Consider the following 18,041-nt stretch of genomic DNA (forward strand, 5'->3'; position numbering starts at 1 on the left):
CCACGCATTGAACTGTATGCAAATGGCCATCTAACGGTTGTCATTAAAGCCTCCGAGCATTTAATTTACAGATTTTAAGTAGAACTTCAACGGAAATTAAATTTGTAATAAATTTATAAAATTGCACCAACTCAATGAAAATAATTTTCGAGTCTGCATCTGGGTTTAATTGGACTGATTAATATTTATTTATTTACAGATCGAAATCCACTATAAAAAAAGACATTTTACAATAACAAAACATATAAATAATATATGTAAAAATACAAATAATATATATAAAAAAAATAAGGACGTATATACATGGTAATAATATAAATGATAAATATAAAAATACAATTAAAGAGTAAAAACTGAACAACAAAAATGAAAGACATAATTACTAACCAAATAAGGCAGAGGAAACAAAATAAAACTGAAAGACAATTGAAACTACAATAATTAGGTACATATTTAATGAAAATAATGCTCTTTGTAAATATATAAGAAGACTAGAGTGCGAGAATTAGTTGAACCAGTAAATGAAATAAATTGTAATAATTGTAATATTCTGCCAAAGGATTCCAAGTTCTAGATATTTTCTAATAAAATGTCGGTAGATTTGTTAAATAAATGTTAAAAAAGTAAAATCATACAGGACAATAGGAAAATAACGCTTCTGTGGATAAAAAGAAAGTAGCAATTGTAGAGAGAATTTTCATCTCAAAAGAAAAATATTGTCGGGCCGTTAGGAGTTTTTGTAAACCAACGGTACATGATTTACACTTTTTCCTGTGTGGAAAGTTAAAATTGAACTTGGTTCTGTAAAGTGCGTTCATTTTCTCTGCTCAGATTTTGTCTTTTTACCCTCGATAACGTCCAATTTTTCATTTTTCCTTTACTGTGCTTATTCGTACATTCTAAATTAGGATATAAAACAAACTTAAGATAAAGGATATACAATAAAGGATATATAAACTTATAACCTACAGCATTCTTTCCACGTGGAATTCGGCCGACTCTGCATATATGAGCGTGTAGGAGGATAGATTTTCAAGTCCCGTGGTCGTCGGACGTAGGAGGTGACATGACAGTAATTGAAAATAATTATTTATTTTTTAAAATTTGTTATTCAAATATAAATATAAAGAAATATATAAGTTAATTGTATTTTCCGAGAAGGGAACGGAAACGGTTTTCACGTCATCTTCAAAACAAAGGTTGAAATTAACCCTTGGTCCGTTTCGAAAATCGTCCTTGTAAATAAAAACAAATCGAATTTGACGTAAAGGATGCGGCAAAATTTATTAAAGCATCCTAAATTACTCTTTTCAAATTTCCCAGCCATATTTAGGAGTTTTATGGAGGTCAAATGTCACATAGACAATAGATGTCAATAATGATCCTTAATCAATCTGGAAAAATTTTCCCTACGGCCCAAACCAAAGAAACAGGCCGTTTTACATTTTAAATTCGACATACTAACGTGCTGTTGTATGAAAAATGAATCTTAAGAGTATAAATTTTGTATAAATGAAAACAACAGATTTATTTTTTCAAGAGACAGTCGAACGTACGACTAGAGACGAAGCAGGTTCGACTTTTGGACAACACAAAATATTAAACTTTCTGCGATAGTTGCTTGACTATTTTGGCCAATTTGCGTCAAAGGCTGACGGTTTAAAACAGGAAAATCTTAAAGTAGAGTAATTACTTGTCAAAAAGTAACAACCTCCTCACTCGTTGCCTGTTCAGGTCTACTTGGTCTTAAACTCACACGCAACTTCCGTGTAAATTGTCTGTATTTAATTTTTGAAGACGTTTACTTTAAAATAAATAAAACTAGTTTATGGGTGGTTTTAAAGTTCGAAAAAAACTGAAAATTTCCCTTTCGACCCTGTTCAAACAAAACGAAACAAATCCATCTCTCACCATCAGTTTCTCTAGCTGAAGGATTCTTGTTCTATTGCATTACATAAACTGAAACAACAAAAGTCACTCTCTTGCTTTCTAAGGGGAGAAATCCCGCTCGTGCTTACTTGAAAAGTCAATTATGGAAAGATAAATTCCAGGGATTATGGGATAAGGCCATTCGGGGCTTTAAACACGAAATAAACTATAGGTAAAATTGATATTGTGATGTGGGAGTGGTCTTCAATTAGAGCTTGTCAACAGTTAACTCATCCTCCGTGAATCCACCTTAATCTCACTCTTTTAGTCTCTTCATCCTGGATCAGAAGTGTCAAAATAAACCATGAACAACTATCTAGACCTGAAATTCACCCTTTAAACTAATTGCATTTAGTCTTAGGAAATAATGAAGCTAAGAGCTTAAGTTTTTAGTTTGAGAAATTGAAAGATATAAGGAAATATGGGAAAATTAAGTAAGAATGGTGTACACATTTAGGGTACACTTAAAGGAATTAACCACACACTGGGTAAATTGACCGAGTGCAAACCACTCAAAGAATTTATTAACATATCAAGGAAAATAACAGGTCTTTATATTGGCCATTACCTATTTAATTACCACCTCAAAAAATGAAACAAATCTGAGGAGAAACCTGCCTGATTGAACAAAAACTTGATATCCTCATGAAGAAGCTGAGACATTGGACTATGTCCTTTGTAAATGCAAAGCTTTGTCTGGAAATGGCACAGCCTCTTCGGAAAGGCGATTTTGATGTCTAAAGAAATAAGTGAAGAGGAAGGGAAAGGGTTGTGCACTTTTTGAGACCTGGAAATAAAGAAGGGGCAATTTCACAGTAGTTCTTTTAGGTCACATTAGAAGAAAACATCCCAGTGACCCCGGGAGAAAAAATAAGTTCAAATGTTGATGTTGTTTGATTGCTTAAAAGGTTTATCAAATAAATTTAACACCATGGAGCAAAAATACTGATGCACCTTAGGGACTCAGTCTGCCTGTTCTCTAGTCGTGTGTTCTGTAAAAAAATAAAAATATGCTTCACGAAAAAATAATTGATAGTTCTAGATTTTGAAACCCTCCCTGTATTCTTTAAAACTAGTATCGAATTAATTAATATACTGATTTTTATATTTGTGATCAATTTGAAAAATTACACTCGGATCTTTCATTCTGGCCAAATTAAGCTATGATCACTTATGGTAACTTTTTTTGCCCATAGGCCTCGACAATTCCATTCTGCTGTACATTCAGTCGTTCTCGAACAACAGAGTCAACGGCCAGCAGCTGCTTGGGTTCGGGCCAGACGACTTGGAACATCTAGGAATTTATAAAATAGGCCATCAAGAAATCATACTCGAAGGGATAGAACACCTGAGGAGCATTGTGAGTATTATTACAATAGTAAAATATAGATTTCACCAAACACAGCAAGACATTCTTGTGTAGTAAATGACTTTTAATGATTTAAAATTAAATACCTAAAAAACTACATAGTTATATTGTAAATTTAACACAAGTATTAAAACATTCCTTCAAGGGAAGTGGGCCATTGCTCAGAAAAGTTTGAAGGGGCAAGGTCAGGACTATAGGGCGCGATAATTCGATTCTCTCTTTTTCAGAATGTTTCTGCTTTGTATGAAATTATGTATGCTTTCCTGTCAAAAACAAAACATTCATCCTATTGACCAAAGTTGGATATCGAATAAGTTGTTCCAAATAGAGTTCAAAATCGACAGAATGCTCTTTTAGGTATGGTCTTTAAGTGGTCTTCTTCAGACCAAAAACGATATGGTAATTTTTCTTACTGGCAACAACAACCAACATGCTTCCAGGCAACATTCAAATTGCGTACATTTTCATATTTGTTTGTGGTAGTGGCTGTGTTTTCACTCGAGGGATATTGATACAAACCCTAAGCATAAAATTGTGGCTGACTAAACATAATAGTAAAGGATTAAAATGATACCAAGAACAATAACATTTGAAGACTAAACAAAAAACAAATTTTAATTTGAAAGTGATTAATGGTCTGAGAATAAATCGTTCTCTTGTGACCAATTCTCAGTTGTGTACCCATAAATGCAAATAAAGTGCCACATGGTTTCTTTGTCAATACGTATTCTAAAAAAAGGGCTTTTGAAAAGAATGATTCATTCATCTTGTAATTCACAAAACAATGACATCGTCAACAAAATGTGTTGAGGTTTGCAAGGTGATTAACTTTGAACATCTACGATCATCCTGGTCTGCCTATTCTCACCGGTTTAGCGTGTCAGATGGGTTTTCAAACATTTCCGAAATGCACCTGTCAGACTAAACCTTGAGAATTAGCAGACCAGGATGATCGGAGGCAACAATCAAAAAGAAACATTGCAGACATCACTTTTATTTCTTTAATAACAATAATTCATATTTGGATTATTTGTAAAAAGACGTTAAACATTTTTTGCATAAATTTTCATTTTTTTATTTATTTTTTTTTTGGTGTAATTTTTTGCAAGATTTGGTGCATAAAATAGGAACAAATAACAACAAACATATGTCAATACATACAGACACAAAAAATATTACCATTAGAGACTCGGTATCTCTTAATAAATTAAAAGGATAATTGTCAATTTGTGGACATTATTAATGTCAGAAAAACATTAGAACACAAACAATATTAACGACCCATCAACTTTATTGGTTAATTACACCCTTAAAAAAATACACATATAAAAAAATACAAATATATACACCCTAAAATACTTACACTTAAAATATATCAACAAAATTTGAAAATATCTGTATAACTTTGCCAAGGTAAAGATTTATATAATACTAATGAATATTTAATAGATAAAAAATAATATAATAGAACAAAGCTTATCTGTGATACTATAATATTGTGTTCTCCGTAGTATTTTTTATATACAAAATACATATACGTGTTAGAATTGTCTGAAACTCTTAGATAATTGTATTAACAATGAATTGAATATTTGACAAAGTGGTTACAGTACAGATTTTTGTATTTTCTTGTCTCAAATATCTAATTCCACCTGTACTTCTGTATAAAAATAAAGATATATCCTGTAGTGATATTTTTGACCACACTTTCTCAATCTGTGAAATATAAATAGACATTTAACACCGACATGGAATATAACTGTAGGATTGAGTTTACACAGATTACACTGTACTTTGCTTTTCTTGCTCCCTTTGTTGTTCTTTTGTTGAGTCTAAATTTGGCCTAGGCTTGTATCGCCCCTCCTAGTTCTTGAATGATTTTTAATTTGAAACGACTACTTCCCTAAGTAATTCTATTATAGATTAGACTATTATTTAAATATTCAACCAGTTTACCAATACAACAATTTTGTAAACAGATAAATTTATTTGTTATTAGATAACATTGTTTAAAAGTCTTGTTCAGCAAAATAAGAATGTAGATTTTTGTGTAGTTAGAGACTTTATTTGTATAATTAAAAATTTACTCAAAATTACATAATTTTTGTATTTTGTTTTATTAAAGTAAAAAGTAGATTTTCTTGTAAAATGATGACTCTTAGGGCTGTTATTTCAAACTGTGTTTTTTAATACTCAGACCAACAATGCCTTCCATTTAACCCTGATATAAAATAAATACTTTCTTTCAAAAAAATAATTTGTAATATTAAAAGTGAAGAATGAGAAAGGAAAAGGTTGGGAGAATGGAAAATGATACCTTGGCCAGTAATTACATAAATCATGTGATTATTAAGGCCATCATTTGGGGATGACCTCATCATCCATCCTGGCCCCCTATTACAAAACATAATTACACACACACTCACAACAAAACACATCTCTACCGAATCACTATTTATTGTCTATTTTTCTCCTTTTGATTTTTGTTTTATTTTTCATTCTTTTGCTTTCCTTTTTGTTTTTATTATTTTTTGTTTTAATTTTTATTTTTAAGCATTATGAACTGGATAGGGAAAATCTCCAGCTTTTGGCAATGCGATTGTCTTGCCTTGCTCACAGCCTTCACAACGAATTATGCCACAGTCATACAGAAATGGAAAGGCTCTCGACACAAATTCTAGCAGATATAGCAACAATTGTAACAAATGTTAAACCTTTAATAGCTTGGCTGGATAGGTATGTAATTTTTTATTTTATGTTTGGACTTTTTTTAAAATATTTTTTTATTTTATAAGATAACTTTAACCCCCGGTGAAAGATTATAAAATGAAACCATTTGAAGAAATGGCGATAGTTTAAAATTTAAGTTTAAATTTTAAATTATGTACACTGTAAATGCATTCCAAATGATCAGAAAATTTGAGATTTTTTCGTGTGATATGGTGTGATTAACCTGTAATTTGGTTATTGCTGATCATTTCAATCTGTCCTTGCTGGGTTGGTCTTGCAGACGTCTTTCGGCATTTTGCCATCTATGGTGTGCAAGGCTAAGCAGATCAAAATAATAAATTACAATTCAAAAAAATTGATTCAAAAATTATTTGTAATTATTTACTTATTAATTAACTGCTGTATCTCATACTAAAATTGATCTTGGTGGCTTTTTTTAGTTTGATTTTTCTTAACCTGTAGGCTTCTAGATTTAATTTATTTAGTGTTTTTCCCACAAATATTTTTATATAAATTGTTTTTCATTTTGTATTTTCTGACTAAATAAAAGTCAGTCATTCTATCTATATCACAGAATCTTATGAGCCTCACAGAACTGTTTGATTTGTGAAAAACAGCCAATACAAAAAATACTTACTTATTTTTTTAAAAGTATGAATGGAAAGAACAAAAGTTATTGAAGGCAAAGCAATGTATATGTATTGATAGACTAGAACTTACTAAGCGTAATAAAAAACATTACAAGCCCCTAGAAGAAAGTTGAATGGAAACAACTTGTAAAATATTAAGCAAAAGAATATTCCAGAACCAATATTTTAATAAATTATATAACCATTAGTGAACACACTAGAGAAAATTGTAGAAAATATAGTCAAAAGTTTTATACGAAAAAAACTTCTTGTAGTTGACCATACGTTTATTTTTCAGGCCTGGTTTCTCAGGGCAGTTACAGTACAACACAACAAGGTGCGAAGTTTTAAAACTTGCTCTAAGAATGGCAACATGCGGCCAAAGAGACAGGTTCGCCGAGGCACCTGTTTCTGACATGAAGGACGCGTCAGCACAACTTGGAAAATTAGCCGATACGATAATCCAAGAAATAACTGATCCTCTGATATTACAGCCTGCGTCGTTGGATCTTGCAACCGTTAAAAAGAGATCATCCGATGATTTAGTAATTTTTTTTTTTTTTTAAGAATCTAGAATAATTGAATAAACAAAGTTATTTCTCTTTGAATTAAGCGAGCAACACAATCATAGCACTTCCTTTTTCTTATCTCAACCCTTTATCTACTTTTGTGATTGAATTTGTCACAGTTCACTCATTCAGCTAACATCACATTGTTAAAGTCCTTTAACATAGATTTTGTTATTTTTGCAGGGTTTCTACATTGTTCCTTCCTTTAGAGGCATTCATCAAATTAGTGACTTAAAATTGAATAGTGCAGCTCATCAATGTGGTAAAATAGAACCTGGTGATGAAATAATACAAATAAATTACCAAACAGTTGTAAGCGTTTAAAATAGAAAATTAAGATATATTTTGCTAGTGTAATTTGCTCACACAGAACACTTTTTTATAGGTCGGTTGGGATGTAAAACAAGTAATGCACTTGTTTGCCGAGTCGCCGACTGAAGTGTTAATGACATTAAAAAAACGTCCCAGGCATACGAAAGTATACGGTCAAATTTACGTGAAACCTTACAGGCTGCCGAGTAAAAAACGATCCACGCATTCGCACGGATTTGTCCCAAGGCCTGAACTATTAACACGTTTACAATTCAGATTACCAATTCAAAGGTATAGTGATTATCAAGTAAAAATTGGCTTTTTTTTAAGTATATCTGCATTTTGTAGGTTAAAACTTCCTGATAAAAGTAAAATTGAGAGCCCGAGAGAATCTAGGGACTCGATGAGTTCTGATGAAGAAGTGACGACAGTACAACACAAATTGGTAGTTCCTAGCAAACCCGTCCACAGGAGAGCGACCATCACTGGTGCCAGTCCTTTGAGTAAAAGGCCTCCATTTGACATACATGAGGTATTTTGCATTTTTTTCTCTCATTTAAGTATTATCACATATTGTTTATGACTGATTTTCCAGCTTTGGCATGATTTGAAATTAGAAAAAGAAAGTTGTGGCAAGCAAAGTTCAACTAGTGTAGTCGACTTCGAAGAGCGTTTGTCTTCGGTAGATAAAAATTCCAATACGTCTTCCTCGACAATGGAAGCAGAACCCAATTTAGAAACACTAACAATAAAACAAAAAATTGAAATGTTCTCTAGAGAGCAGAAACAGGAAAAGCCTAAAGTTCTACCTCTTAAAAAAAATCAACGGATAAATAATGATCTATTGTCTAATGGAAAAACGACCAATGAAACTAATAAACCAACTGATAAATTGGACAAAAAAGAAGAATCTGAAGTAATAGAAACTATTATTCCTGAAAAATTGAAGCCCGATGATCAAAGAGAATCATTACAAGAAAGGCCTTTAAGCATCGACTGTTCTAATGAATGTTTCAGCGTCCAGTTTAAAAATAAATCTTCTGAATCCATCAAGGAAGAAATGACTTGCGAAGAAACACAATATAACGAGGAACATGGAAAAGTCGTCGAAACCATCAATCGGCATTTACTCGTTCATCCTTTCTACGATGAGCAGTGTTTTTCAAAAGTGGATATGAATAAACCAAGTAATTGCAATTCACTTCCTTCGCATACGGACACAAAAAGGCAAAATGTTTATGGACTATACACAACATCTTCATTACCACATCAGAATAATACTATTCACAACAGGGAATACATTTCAGAACTTTCTAAAACTATTTCCAGGGTTAACACAGAGGATATTATAAATAACAAAGAACAAATTAGTATGTCTGAACCTCCGTCTTTAACGCAAAAATCCATTCCTCCGCCTGTGTACAGCAAGAGGGAGCCGATTTCGTATGACTTTGTACATCCTAAACACATGTCTCACATGGCGAACCAAGATAAAAGCTATAGTACTGATAGCCTTAATAAATTTCATGATACTCGAGAAAGGTTGGGACAAAGCCAGAAAAAGGAAAGTGTAAGCTCGTTGTACGACCAGTATGAAAACGCTAGGGAAATTAATAAGTACAATTCATTACAAGACAGGCACATGAAAGCAAATTATAAAGATTATTACGACAGCGCTTCAACCAAAAGTTACTCTTCGAGTGATTACTCAGAACATAGCACTGCCAGTAAAAGTTTTGACTCGTCCCAAGAGAGGCAGACATTACCGAAAGCTGGAATTAAGCTGAACCCCTCCCCACCGATACCACCGCCTCGTCCAAGTTTGAGCAAACCACCAAACGCTTGCTATCGTGCCATAATGGCAGCTCGTTCATTGGGCAAAGCCTCGCCTAAAACCCAAAGAAAGAAGAACCCTCTACTAGCAAGTAAGTACTAAGAGTAAATTTGTTGTAAAACCATATTTTTTTAAATATTTTGTATTTATTTTTATTTTTTATTCGATTTAGTTTTTATTTTATTTTTTATTTTTTTGTAATAGAAAGAAGAAATATAAGCTTAAAAGACTTTCCAACAGTAGAATGTGATGGTTGGCTTTTACAAAGGTGTAGAAAAGGTTCTGGGACTTGGGTAAAAAGGTGGTGCTTGATCCACTCAAACACTTTGTACACATTTCAGTCAAAACAGGTAATTTTCTACACTATATAATAAATAAAATATAATTACACAATTTTTATAAATTAATTACTCAGCACTGAATTTTTCCTTGAAACAAAATATAACGAGGAACGTGGAAAAATTGTCGAAACCATCAATCGGCAGCTCGAATGGTTCAAGTAAAAGAAAAACTTACTTAAAGTTAAGTGATAGGTTCAGTTCTGTACACGTCTATTAATATGTACATGTACAAAATTTAGCTTATATAAATCAGTAATTTAGGCTTTTTGGAGTTTTCAAATTATTGACTGGGTGATCTACATACCCAAAATAACCTTAAATAAAAGGTCATTTTCTTTGTGCTTTTTTGGGAAAAAATTATCAGAAGGCAAATTTGTAGGTTACCAAAGCCGAGACAATGGTCTGTTTGCCTGGTTTTACTGTATCACCAGCGGAAGAGGTCAAGAGTCGTCCTTTTGCATTTAAAGTGTACCACACAGGAACAATGTTTTATTTCGCTGCGGATACAAACTTTGAACTTAATGTTTGGTTGGACGCGATTTCCACAGCGACGCTAAGTCCAAATCCCAATACACAAGGTAAACGCTGGTTAAAAAATAATTTTAATTATTTCCTAACAATTATTGTTGGTTGTAGAAATATTGTACAGCGAAAGTGAAGGTGAAGAAAAGACAGAATCGGTACAACATTTTATTAAAAAATCGCAGATACCTCCCACACCAGCACCTCGGCCTCAAGTCCAGCCGGCAGCGATGTAACTACAACAAGTACATGCTCATAATTATATATTGACGTTTTATTTTATTGTTCAGGGAGTCCAAAGAGCGCAAAGAACACAAAGATTCGAAGGAGCCTAAAGAACACAAGGATTCGAAAATGTTCGGATCGCTTAAAAAATTAGGAGGACGGACAAACAGCAGCAGCAGCAGCGGTGGAAGCAGTCTGGATAGAAAATGCCTCAGGATTCTTGGCACAGGCCCTATGCCGGTCCCGACTGCACAATACAGAAGTTACAGGAGAGTGCACAATACGACACCGTCTCCAAATACAAATAGCAACAATCTTAACAATAATAGGTATGTTGTGAATATTCTACCAACTTTGTTAAATGGGTGACGGAAAATCTAATTTTTGTGTTTCATTTTATTTTTTGAACATAAAAGCCAAATTTGAGGTGTATATAAAATGTGTTGTTAAATATATTTAAGCAATGATGGAATTAACAGTATTTGCTATTTATGCTAAAACTTATAATAATATTACAGTTTATTTGAAGTTGCATTCAACATTACTTCAATTCATTTTAGTTTCATTTTCAAAATATTATTATTGTAAATATGTAAAACTTTTTTTTTCAATACTGATTTTATTCTGTACAATATAAAGAATTTTTAATTTTGCAGGTTTAATCTTCTACAAGGAGATTTTGAAATATCACTTTTACAAAATACTAAGCTTTTCAAAAATTATTTAGTTTTAAATGCCAAATTTGGAATTGTGTAATCAAAGAATGAATTAAATGTTTATATAATTTAAATTAATAATAGTTTTTATCTAAGGTCTTAGTTCAGATGAAAAAGCTAGTGTCACGAGCAGAATTCGAACCCATGATCTTCAGCTCAATAAGCCGTTATATCATAACTTCTTAGTTAGAGTTGTGCCAACACCACCTTTGTCAACTCAACCAAGACCTTAGATAAAAAATATAATTAATTAAAATAATTAATACAGTCAATTATGACTACTAAATATATATATTTATATATTGGTGAAATAAAGATATATATTTTTCATGTATAAACACATGATGACATTGACTTCACAGTAGAACAACTAACAGTCAATATAAAAGACACCGTTAACACTTCACACACACACGCGCACACACATACACACATATATATTGTCACAATTAACTAGTAATTGTTTTTAAGGAAGGGATAGGCCCAACCTAAACTTTGTCTAGGTCCCAGAGGAAATCCCTCGATCGGTCTGACTATAATTTTTGAAATTTGCCAGATACCTTTTTTTTATTGATTTTACTTTTAACAATAAAATTGACCTTTATTTGTTATAATGGATAAATTTTGAAATGTTAGAATTAAAGAGATGAAATAAACAAAATTAAAATTTTATATCTTCAGAATATTATTTAATAGTTTAAATATTACAAAATAAAAGTGAGACTTTTGAACAAGATAAAAAACAAAATTAAATAAAATGTAAAAGTAGCAATTTAACGCACTGGTTTTTTCTTTTTTAATCTTAAGAGAAGTATGAAATTAAAATTTGAATTTGACAGTTGAAGGAATAGTATTTTGTTTTACTCACAGGACCAATTATTAAACGGGGCGTCTTACTCGGGCGGAGGTCTTTCTCTCACTGGGTTAAATCCCAAAGAGTAAGCAAAACAATATTAAGGGGATTGTCTCACGCAGTGTGACAAAATATCCACTAGTTAAAAAGGGGAGGACACCCCCTCGTTCAATATTTTATATAAAATGAAAATATTTGATTATTTTAAATACAATGTTTTGAATTTTTTTATAGTAGAGTTCTTCGTACTTCTTGTTGTGTGAGATGAAGCTCTTGACGTTCTTTTGCATAGGTGGTGTCATCTTTTCCGGGTTGACTTGGTGAGTTGACTTGGCTCGGGGTCTTGTTGACGTTGCTACTGCTCCAAGTAGTTGTAGCATATTGCTGACTACCATCCTTCCTGTGTTATCATAGCCTAGGGGAATCTGGAAGTTACTTTGGTCCGTCACATTCGGCTCCTTATTGACGTGTAGGTAAAACCTGTTGCTAGCTGCTGCATCCAGGCTGTCCAATTGGGTACTGGAAGACGTTCTTATTCCCCGTTGCGATTCCGCCATGTTTATGGATGGCTCTTTATTTATCGAGTACACGCTCTGCTTTAAAATTTGTTATATTATTGCTCCACAAGATGTAAGTTATTAGTACTCTGTGATAGGAGTTCCGGAAAAGAAGGTGAGGAATTGTAAAGTGTAGGCAGGTAAAAGAAACATGGATAACTGAGGATGATTTGAACTGTCATTGTTATTTATTGTGCAATCAAATTTCACTGTACAAACATTAACATTTTGATAGTATTTTTAATTGTATTTAATCATTTGATTGACTAATTAATTTTTTAAAGAATTTCGTAAACATTTATTTATTTTATGTTGTATATAAAACAAAAGTACAATTTTATTGTTCAAAATGCGATCATTCATTATTAATTTTGACGTCATTCCTCTAGGACCTCATGAACTGTTTTTTTTTTGTTTTTTTTTTAATTGTTTTTTTTTTTTTTTTTTTTTTTTTTNTTAATTTTTTTTTTAATTGTTTTTTTTTTTTTTTATTATTCTAGTGTTTAGAGTTTCTGATTCACTTTAAAGTTTTAGTAGTGTGGAGATTAATGAATCATAAAGATTATACTCCTTTACTTTGGAACTTGTATAAATTTATGCAAACCCATTTATAACCATACTTCTCTTGTAATTTCTTTTTGATAAAGTCAAGTGCTGTCTTTCCTTCCTTTAGAAATGCTATATATTCTGATGGTAATCCAATCTCTAAAGGGGTAATTTTAAAAGTTCCTGAGTTAAATTTCAAAAATGTATAAGAGGTATAATAGTCAGATAGCTCTTCCTCAGTTGATCCAGAGTCACTAGCAGAGGTAGAAGAACATTGAGCTCTATCATACTTCTTCGCACTGGTAGGTCCCTGCACTGGGTTTTCTATCTATGCTGGAAACGTAAGGGTAAGCGTATAGGAATCATTGTTGTAGGCAACATCTTCAACTTTAACACAATGTGGGGCTATTTTGAGGATGGTTTGCAATCAGTAAGGCTGATTTTTCGAATCTGTGAGGATCTTCGGCCAAATTTGTTCTACCCTCTTTCGAAGTAGAAGGCTGATACGAGTCTAAACCCTCAAAGTAATTTTCTTCTCCGTCTGTACATGTTTGAGATGATACTTCTTCAGATGACTCAGGATCACTGGCCTCTTCTTGATATTCGTTTTTGTTTTCTCTTTTTTTGATCCTGGAAGGTACTTTATCCTCGGGACCTATTGGAGTCTGGAAATGTTGTTCCATTAGGTAATCAAATTGATTTTCTTCATCATGTATAGCTATTGCATCCACCATCTCGCCCAATTTCCTAAAAAGCTCTTTTCTATTATCTTCACACATCTTGTATACCTGTTTAAGTTCGATAGGTGAAATCTCTCTCTGAACTGTCTTGGCTCTTAATTTGTTTACATTAATACGTTCTTTCGGATTTAGTCCATGATCATCTCTTATTTTTGTGTTTTGTTTACAATAAAGGTTTGAGAAAGGATTAGGTTTGTTTTCATTTTCTGGATTGCACGTACAATAATAATGTTTTGGCTTATTAAAAGGATGTCTACAATACGGATTTTCCCTTGAGAAGTTTTGTTGTTTTACATTCCTATTCCCATTATAATTTTGATTTCTTTCCCGGTTCTGATAACTTTGATATTCAAATCTTCTAAAATTGGTGGGTTTATGCCAATAATAATAATGAAAATTTTTAGGAGGGTAATTAAAATGTTCAGGGTTTTGAAAATTCCACTTGTTTTCTCTTTGATTCATTCGGTATGGAGGAGATTCACGGTAAAAGTAGTAACCCTTTCTATTACGATTTATAGGGGAATTATCTCTCGACTCATTGTTTATGGGTGACTTCCTTTCATATTTAAAATCAGGAATAATTTCCGGTTTGATGCCTAAACTCATAATATTTTTATGTCGTTGTTTTCGAGGTCTTTTACGTATTTCCAAAAATTCTGAGTCCAAATCTGAACTGTCCGTTGGAAAAAAATTACTTGACTTTTGGGCTCTATTTGTTAAAATTAATTCAATCTTAGATATTTCTCGATAAAGCTCTTCAATTGATTGTATTTTAACACGTGTTCCAATTAGACCTAAAAACTGTGGATTTACTCTTTCGAGAATGATTTGAATGGTTTCCTGTTCAGAAATATCTCCAAAAATTTTTGAATATTCAATTTGCTGGTCAACAAATTCTCTTAGGCTTTCTTTACTTGACTGAGGTCTCAAAAGATATTTGGTTTTTAATTGTAAAATTTGTTGGGGAGAAATATGAAATTTACACAGAGTCCCTTAAGATTTTAAAATTTATATTTTTTGTATTAGCCTTATTGTAAAGCAAATGACTAACTGACCCTGTTGTTTGTTCGGAAATAACAAATAAGATTTCCGATGTTAAAGAACGATAATGATTAAGAAGAGGTCTTAATGCACACAAAAATGTAAATATTGTATCGGGATCATTTAGAACCAAATGTGGCAATTTATTTATTCGGTTTAAAAGTGATTTATGGAGTTAGAAGCCCTTATAAATTTTTCTTCGAGTTGGCGTGATTGCCATCTTGTTTCTCGACAATCACTTTCAGAATCGGACGACTGAAATTTAGGAACAAATTGTTTTTTATTACTTCCTTCTGAATCGGAACTGTGTGCTGCTGCAACCATGGCATATGTTTTTGCATTCGGTTCCTTGATTTTTTGTATCTTACTTTCATTTTCCTTTTTATTATCCTCGTCAAGCCTATCTTTTCACTCGGTCCAGTCTTTTCTACAACCTCACCGTCCGATACCCTCGATGAAATGAATTTAAAATTTTTATTAATCATATTTTTAAGTATTGTGTCGGCCAAATTATCAACTAATTTGTTTCGGTGCTTTTTTGGAATACGGGGTAATTCTGGGCTATTTCAAATTACTTCTCAAGCCTGGGATTTTAAAATATTAATAAATTCTTCTGATTGTAGCAGTCTTAATTTTATCAAGTCCGTTTGGCCTACTATCAGTGTCTTGTTCAGGTCCTTTTGTAGGAGTCTCAAAATCATTGCTTTCCATTATTCTTTAAAATTTATTTGACGTGAAAGTAATCAATTAATCAAAGATGTCCCAAAGGAAAATCCATAATATTCCATTATATATTATGAACAATTCACTAATTTCTTGGTCCGTTTGACCAATTAATATATTACAATTAATTAAGGTTTTTAGTTGAGATAAAAAAGTTAATGGCACGAGCGGGATTCGAACCCACGATCTTCGGCTTGATACGCCGCTGCTCTGCCACTTGAGCTATCATGACCTCGATCCACTTGGACACCAACTTCCCATCTCAACCGCACCTTTTGAATTTTTTCTCATTTTTGCCATTTTTCAAATGTGTAACCGATTGGATTCTCGACTACATGACGGGTTCGAATCCCACTCGTGCCATTGACTTTTTTATCTCAGCTAAAAACCTTAATTATGTAGCTCTGACCCAAACACTGCACCAGGTGTACACATCTCATTCAATCCACACTAATCTTTGCAGATGATACAGCAATCCTTCCAAGTAACTCTGATCCAATCGTTTTCACTCAAAAACTTCAACTTCTCACCCTACTTGAGTCTTGGAGTGAAAAGAAGAGAATAAAATTCAACCAGAAAAATCCACCCGCACAACCTGGACGTACATTTACAAACACTTGATGTGAAATCCCCACGACTTAATCATCAAATGGTTACGACATGATATAGACATGCAACAGCAAAGGTCATATCAACCCTCAGGGGCCAGTGTTTTTTTGAAAAAAAGCCCATTGTAAAGTCGGGTTCAAATGCAGGGTCGCTAGATTCGAACCCAAAACCTTTACCTTACAGTGATGATCGCCGTGTCAATGCCTGAACCATTTCAGCCAATGACCCCATGACTTATTGACAAACACTTTAACTTACCTCTTACTAACAAAAGGCTGTTTTGCAATACCATAATGAAGCCGATATGAACTTACAGACTGGAAGTGTGGGGTTCAGCCAAACATTGTAATATCCGTCACATCCAAACTGCCAAATTCCTAATCCTCAGAAAGATGCTCTATTTTATAAGTCCAACAAAACAACCCACACTTTGCAAAGTAAATTTTGTCATTAAAACTGGTTACTTCATTTCTCAAATGTTCTTTCATACTGCATAATTTTTTCTTGGCTATTGGATCCTTGAGGAAATTTTTTTTAGTCTATTGTCCGACTAAACTTCTTGCAACTATCAAAACAAAAACATATACTTATTTTATTTAATCAAAAAAAAAACTATCAAACTCTTTTTTTAGTTTATTAATAATTCTGGGAAAAATTGCATGAAAAAATACAAAATTTAGAATAACTATTTGCATGTTCCAGATAAAATTTAACGGTCACATAGAATAACAAGACAGAAAAGGAATGAAACATTGATTGTACCTAGGTGTTCCTCTTCTGAGGCAGCAGGCTTTTGCATGTTGCATGTAACCAGTTGCTAAATTGAAAAAGCTTGGTTCTTTTCTTTAGGTAAATATTTCACATTAATTGTAAAAAAAAATAAAACAAGCAAATAGAAACTGTTATGGAATATTTTTGATTGATAATCAATCATTTTGTTTAAATATTTATGCAAAAAAAAATTTACCATTTTGCAACAAAAGTACCCTGCACAATTTATCCTCGCTGACTTTCTTGCAGATTTTATGTTTAAGTGCTTAATTTAAACAATTTGCACATGAATAATTTCACAGCACACGCAAATTTATAAATTGTGTTGGGTTACTTTCCATGTTAATACAAAAGTACTTATTAACTCACACCTGCTTAACATTGGCTTATTCATGTATTTATCAACTACTATTATTTCTCTTTGCTTAATTCATTATGTAGTTTTTTGTTTTTGTTTTTTTTATCGAAGCGTTTTATTCCTAATTTTGTTTTCTGATGTTGACAGTGGGCTCAGCCAGAGTAGAGAACATCAAGAGCACTCAAAACTACCTCCAGAAATGGCGGATTACAGGCTCGCTTCTCTCACAGCGAAGAACACTCCTCCTGTACCAAGGTGCGTATTCTTTATTTACGACTTTGGCAATAAAATATTTAACTTTATGATTTTTGTGAAGGAGGGTTATATTCAGGGATGGAAGGAACTCGCAAGAATCTCGCCGACCTCATATCTCAGCTCCTATTCTAAACCATCCAATCCCAGGTAAAAATTCACCAATTTTGATTCTTTTTAATAGAATAATAGCAATAATGTGGGAAGTTTAGGGGCCGACAAATTTGGTCAACGTACAGCCATTTGAGCATCCCAGTCTATCACTGACTCTCTGGTTTTATATGAACATTAAGTCGATATACAAAAATGCTAGCCTTTCATTTGTACCTCAGGTTACGACCTACAGAATAAACCCAATACATGTATATATGTCACATTCAGATTTAAATGAACTGCCATGCCCCTCCACACACTC

General features: G+C 32.7%; 1 protein-coding gene across 2 annotated transcripts in view; it reads left to right on the plus strand.

The window, feature by feature from the left end:
• LOC106673104 (connector enhancer of kinase suppressor of ras 2) overlaps window positions 1–18,041 on the plus strand; it is a 28,996-nt gene that overhangs the window by 8,667 nt on the left and 2,288 nt on the right. Inside the window, exons 2-14 of one of the 2 annotated variants that reach the window (XM_014405073.2) lie at window positions 3,126–3,289; window positions 5,853–6,034; window positions 6,956–7,202; window positions 7,410–7,538; window positions 7,612–7,829; window positions 7,887–8,070; window positions 8,134–9,463; window positions 9,577–9,722; window positions 10,093–10,291; window positions 10,350–10,467; window positions 10,526–10,789; window positions 17,522–17,629; window positions 17,691–17,776. In XM_014405073.2, the coding sequence (XP_014260559.1) occupies window positions 3,126–3,289; window positions 5,853–6,034; window positions 6,956–7,202; window positions 7,410–7,538; window positions 7,612–7,829; window positions 7,887–8,070; window positions 8,134–9,463; window positions 9,577–9,722; window positions 10,093–10,291; window positions 10,350–10,467; window positions 10,526–10,789; window positions 17,522–17,629; window positions 17,691–17,776 (3,375 nt within the window). Of the gene's footprint in view, window positions 1–3,125; window positions 3,290–5,852; window positions 6,035–6,955; window positions 7,203–7,409; window positions 7,539–7,611; window positions 7,830–7,886; window positions 8,071–8,133; window positions 9,464–9,576; window positions 9,723–10,092; window positions 10,292–10,349; window positions 10,468–10,525; window positions 10,790–16,947; window positions 17,090–17,521; window positions 17,630–17,690; window positions 17,777–18,041 lie in introns of those variants that run through there. The other variant, XM_014405074.2, reaches the window with a different exon arrangement.

The sequence above is a fragment of the Cimex lectularius genome, unplaced genomic scaffold, assembly GCF_000648675.2.
Source record: "Cimex lectularius strain Harlan isolate CLEC.00 unplaced genomic scaffold, Clec_2.1 scaffold205, whole genome shotgun sequence".
Lineage (NCBI taxonomy): Eukaryota > Metazoa > Arthropoda > Insecta > Hemiptera > Cimicidae > Cimex > Cimex lectularius.